This window comes from Pectinophora gossypiella, chromosome 4, assembly GCF_024362695.1.
Source record: "Pectinophora gossypiella chromosome 4, ilPecGoss1.1, whole genome shotgun sequence".
Lineage (NCBI taxonomy): Eukaryota > Metazoa > Arthropoda > Insecta > Lepidoptera > Gelechiidae > Pectinophora > Pectinophora gossypiella.
In genome coordinates, this window is record NC_065407.1 from 11,661,941 (window position 1) to 11,667,575 (window position 5,635).

General features: G+C 40.4%; 1 protein-coding gene across 1 annotated transcript; it reads right to left on the reverse strand.

Annotated features, from left to right (window-relative positions):
* Nucleotides 1-431: 431 nt before the first annotated feature.
* Nucleotides 432-4,241, reverse strand: LOC126366067 (uncharacterized). Its single transcript, XM_050008980.1, has 3 exons — nt 3,849-4,241; nt 2,299-3,340; nt 432-493 (listed from the first exon to the last, which is right to left on the reverse strand). Exons 1-2 carry the CDS (start codon nt 4,018-4,020, stop codon nt 2,304-2,306), a joined length of 1,209 nt encoding a protein of 402 aa, XP_049864937.1. The 5' UTR covers nt 4,021-4,241; the 3' UTR covers nt 432-493; nt 2,299-2,303.
* Nucleotides 4,242-5,635: the final 1,394 nt, after the last annotated feature.

Consider the following 5,635-nt stretch of genomic DNA (forward strand, 5'->3'; position numbering starts at 1 on the left):
CTGTTGTAAGAGCTAACAATGTAATGGTCTTTTTGGATAGCTTGCATAAATCAAGTTCTTCATTTGGGTACCAAATACTTAGATGATTAAGTACACAACTAGTATCCCAGGTGGCATTGTACTTAGGTACAGGAGGTCTAAGCCGAAATACTCCTTTAAAAAATCTATGTAAGTATTCGTCTTTTGCTAATGTAGGTCCTAAGATTAACGACAGGGCCGATCTATACGAATTTAGAGACCCATATTGGTAGCCATCAGTGAATAAATTAGTCAAAAAGGAAATTACTGTAGGAATTGTAGCTTCATACGGTTCTACGGAATGAGCTTGACAAAAAGACCACCACTTTTTGAGGCATACATCATATTGTTTGATAGAGCTTTCTGAGAGCGAGGCCATCATGATGTCTAGTGATGCTGCAGGGAGGCTTCGTCTTGATAATGCCGCCCTGATAACACTCCTGCAGCCAGGGTAAGGGACGGCAGTATCCGAGAGCTGTAATGGGATAATAAAACATTGTCTTTAGGTGTGAAAGTCACGATGTCCGATACAAGGAGAGCTTTGAACAAAGGAAACCATGCCTGTGTTTGCCACATCGGTACCACAACGATACCATAAGCTTTGTCCGAAATTATTTTTCTAAGCATTTTGAGAACCATTGAAAATGGTGGGAAGGCATAGAAAAATAAATTTGACCAACAGATGGTAAACGAATTAATAGCAACAGCGTCCGGATCCCTATGCCAGGAGATGTATTTGGCGCATTTTTTATTTATTCGACTAGCGAATAGGTCTATGTCAGGCTGACCGAATAAAGTTATTAAGTGACGAAATGCTTGATCAGATAACTCCCATTCTATATCTGGGTGCGTTTTACGTGACTCTGCATCAGCAGTGACATTGTCGCAAGACCTGATGTATGACGCGAAAATAAACAATTTACGAGCCTCGCACCACTGCCAAATCTCTTTAGTTATGTGGTTAAGATGGGGAAACTGTATACCTCCCATACGATTAATATAAGCGATGGCAGTTGTATTATCGATTCGTAGTAATATTTGGCAATTGTAAAGATTTTTCGCGAAGATCTTTAGACCGATAAAAGCAGCCAACAGTTCCAGATAATTTATATGCTGTCTCTGTTCACTACTTGACCATTGGCCACTTGCCGTTTCGTTATTGCAACACACACCCCACCCCGTTGTTGAGGCGTCAGAATATATATGTATAACATAGTTGTCGTTTCTAATGGGATGCATCGAGTGGTCAATAGAATGCAGCCACCATTGAATATCAGGTAAAAGGGTATCTGGGATATTCATGTACCTATCATAATCGTTGTGGTGTTTTAAGTTGAGAAACTTGCACCTTTCTAGGTCCTTGGTATACAGCCACCCGTATTCGATAGCTGGGCAGCTCGACACTAGTAAACCAACGAGATGGGCGAACTTCCTGATTTTGCAACGGCGTAGATGGGTAAATGTTTCTAATTCGGATTTTATGCGTAACCTTTTGTCCGAGGGTAAGCTTAAATGCATGTTGTTGGTATCTATGATCATACCTAAAAATTTACATGACATTGACGGTGTCAATACACTCTTTTCTTCATTTACAATGAATCCTAAAGAGGTAAGTAAGTTTCTAGTCGTGTCGATATTTGTCAAGCATTGTTGAAAGGACTGACCTATTAGAAGCCAGTCGTCTAAGTAAAGCGTGGAAATAAAACCTGCCTCGCGTAGGATTTTGGCTATAGGTTTCATAATCTTGGTGAAAACAAATGGTGCGGTGCTTAAACCGAACGGCATTACATTGAATTCGTACATTTTGTTATCAAAATTAAAACGAAGGTATTTTTTAGACTCATCGTGAATCTTTATTAAAAAATATGCGTCTTTAAGGTCAAGAGTAGCCATAAAACAATTTTGAGATACTAGTTTGAGAGCGGTGCGTAAGTCTTCAAGTTTAAAATGATTGGTGCTTATGAATTTATTCAATTTCTTAAGATTCAATATGAACCTCATTTTGCCGTTCGGTTTGGGTGTGAGAAAAATACTTGACAGAAATTGACCTTCACAAGGTTTACACTCAGAGATAGCTCCTATATGCAAAAGATTATCAATAGCCTCGTGGAAATGTTGTAGTTCGGACTCCGTGTATACAGGTAACATAGGAATAGAATCTTGAACAACTGGTGATGAGAATACTATTTTGTAGCCAGTGATCCAGGAAAGGATTATCTGGTCATCTGTAATATTAGCCCACTGTCTATAATAATTTGCCAGACGGCCTGCGTACTTAACTGTGTCTAGTAGCGGCGTCGTTGTGGCGCTGGTGGAGCTGCCGGCGCTGGGTGCGGCGGCGGGGGCGGCGGCGGCGGCGCGTGCGGCGGGACCGGAGGCTGCCACGGCATGCGGTAGTAGGTAGCCGGGTGCGCTCGCGGAGCTGCAGGCTCGCGGCTCCGGTAATTCGCGCCTGGTGGCCTGCGTGCCGACGCCGGAGCCTTGCGGTTTAAAGATTTTGGAGCAGATGTGTTCGTCCTTTTTGCTGTATTTTTAGCGCCTGCTACATCAAGTTTTAGTTCGACACCCGATTTTGTCACAGCCTTAGCAGACTTAATAGTTTCCAACAGATTTTCGCCAAATAAAAAGGTGTCAATTTTCGTATTGGAGAGATGCTCCTTCATATCTTTTTTAAGTACTGATAGTATGAAATTCCTCCTTGTCGCTGAATCGCCGTGTTGAATATCGCAGAGTATGCGGCTTAGGTCCATAAGTTTTTGGAGCATTTCATTATTTTTGTCCTTTGAGTTAATTTGTGTGTTGATCACATCACTGAGGCATGAAATGGCACATGCCATTTGTTTTTGTTTAGCTTCAATGCCCTTGTCACGTTTTTGTGCGGATTCTGGGATAGCGGCCTTAATCTCGGGGTTAACCTGAGGGGCGCTGATATGTAAACAATTGGCAGGAACCGGGTACTTTGCGAGTAACGATTTTCTATCGTCTTTTTTCAGGCCTTCTTGAGCTGTATGTTTGAGGCGACTAGCTAGTTCTGTACGAATGTCGCTCGCGTACTTAATCTCGGTAAATGGGTCTTCTCCTAAGATTTCCAAAATGTCCTCGTCCAATGCTGTAGGTTCTGCCGGGGGTACATTTTCAGCCACAGTGACCGTCTTCTTCGACGTCGACGGGTCATTAACTGCCGCCGTGACCAGGGATGGGGGCGCATTTGCCGTGATGTTCTCATCATCGGATTCGACAACACTGACGTCGTCTACAAATCCCTGACATGAAGAAGTTTCCGGTAACCAGTCGTCTGGACCCAGAATTGGTTGTGGGGACTCTGAAATGAGTGCCACCAGGTTAGAAAAAGGTAAGTATATTTAGGTCATTAAAATATCTACGGCATAAAAACTTAGTGTGTGTCGAGACATTCCCAGCGAATGCTCTGATTACACACTTATTACATAACGTGAATACGTTGTATGCCTTGTTTATGTAAAATTAATTTCACATAAGTAGTCCAGAATTAAATAAAGTGCACATTTATTCTTTAGAAAAGTAGGTAAGAAAGAAAAAAGTTGTTAAAATATAATTAAACTGAGAACATAATTAATATTTTCGGAATATAAATCTAAATTGAGTTTTTGATATTATTTGGGTTTTAAAATATAAAAAGCAAGTTAGTTATAGTCACTATTACACATAATGTGTGCACTGTAAAGACAAAGTGTAATATCAGTTCGACCCGATATTAATATTTTGAATGCGGTGAAATAACCCCAACGGTTATCTCGGTTGCATTCGTCTGGACATTAGGTACATAAGTAATAAATCGTATAACTACGTACCTGGTCGATGTATGGTACTGCGTACCGTTGTTTCACAAGCTGGAGAAATTTCCGAATCACTATCCGAAACACTGGTTTTTCGATGACGTATTTTTCGTTCTAATTTTTTAACTTTCCGTAGTAAAGTCTCTAAATCGTCGTCAACTTCTTTAGAACGCTTTCTTTTAGGCATTTTTAAAGTAAAAACGAACTTTTTAGCGAATTTAAATGAGCTAGTATTAAGTGTCTAGAGCGGTTGAGCACTAAATTGCGAATGACGAGAAACAGTCGATAAAATAGTGTGGTAAGTAACATCTACCCACGATTCTCTGCTATTATTCAACCTTTTTTATTTACTACCCTTTTCTTTCTCTCAACAATTAGTGCAAGAGTGGTATCACTTAGGCGAAACTACATGTGTTTATATATCTACTAATACTAATCTAGAGGACGAAGCGCGAAGTATAATAGCTTGTTCACGGTCGAGCATATTGTTTTGAAATGGGGTTGTGCTGGAAAGCCCCTTTTATGTTAAAGCTTAGTTCATTCATTATTCGAAGCTAATTTCAGTCCTTGATTATTATACGTTGCCTTACAGCGTTGTTGCATTTCATATTCACTGAGAGGATTGTTCAGATAAATTCCGACATAACTACCATAAGCTTGGCTAAGCGCGACAAGGTAAATGAAACCGTATGTATAGTGACGCCAGGCATCCTGAATTATGTATAGTCTCGGCATCGTCATCTGCAGCAGATGTCGCTGTTCTGAAACCAGATATGCTTTGGATTGCGAGTATCTTTAGATAATGTCGGAAATATTAATTTTCTTTTTTTAACGTTACAATCGCGCCAAAAACTCCATGTTTCTCGTTTCTTTGTCTTGTCTTGTTTATACTTTCTCGAATGTAATTTTGTCAAAAGTGAGTCACTTGTTCATTATGCGTCCATTCTAACTTTAGCGGTGTCTCCTGAGTTGAATACTCGGAATGTGACAGCGAGTCAGTGTCAGGTTACCGAGTACTTTGCACGCGAGCAAATATATCGTGTACCTCAGAGAGGATGAGAAACATTTTCCTCGAGAAAAAGAGGGCAGACTCAATCTTTAAATAAAATAGTCAGTTGGTTATTATTTTGGGATAAATACTGACAGTAATGAATGAGCTATGGAAGGCTATGAATAAAGATGGATTGGATCCAAAATGCATGAACATTGTTGGGGAACAGCTTTTGACGAGTCGCGTTGTCGTAAAGTCCATTGTCACTAATGTGGTTTCCTTATGGCGGGTGTGACTCGATTTGTCAAACGAAGCCATTCAGATTAGTCGGCATATCACGATTTACTGGCACGCCTACGCTATTTGCCTGACTTTCAGGGCCATTTGCAAAATGTATCAATTTATCTATTTTGACGTTACGTTTACCGTTCCTGACAGAGGGCAACAGTAACTGTCAATACTATTCAGAGGCGGAGGACAAGAGTCCTAGTACGGATTTGAAATAGACTACTCTGGGCGCCATCGTACTCGCTTCAGACAGAGTACTGTGGGGCGGAAGGCAAGAGGAAAGCCACTGCCCTATTTATCCCTAAAATGTAGCATGGAGAATGCTTCACCGACAAGAGCGTGGCTCTTCAATTAGATGGTGAGGTTATGTTTACTACTATTATATTTACCCACTGAAATGTAAGAAGGACTGTATTCATGAGAAAAAATCTTGATACGTAAGCGAATGGTTTCAATGTATTTGCTTATATTCAAGAATTTTTTTCTACATCAATAGATTTACATCGATTTATCGTTGTAGATC

What these genes read in the sequence shown, in the direction of transcription:
- LOC126366067 (XM_050008980.1), bottom strand. Translation starts at nt 4,020, where the DNA reads ATGCCTAAAAGAAAGCGTTCTAAAGAAGTTGACGACGATTTAGAGACT. An exon ending in CAGTACCATACATCGACCAG is followed by an intron (nt 3,341 to 3,848) that starts GTACGTAGTTAT and finishes CACTCATTTCAG; the next exon opens with AGTCCCCACAACCAATTCTG.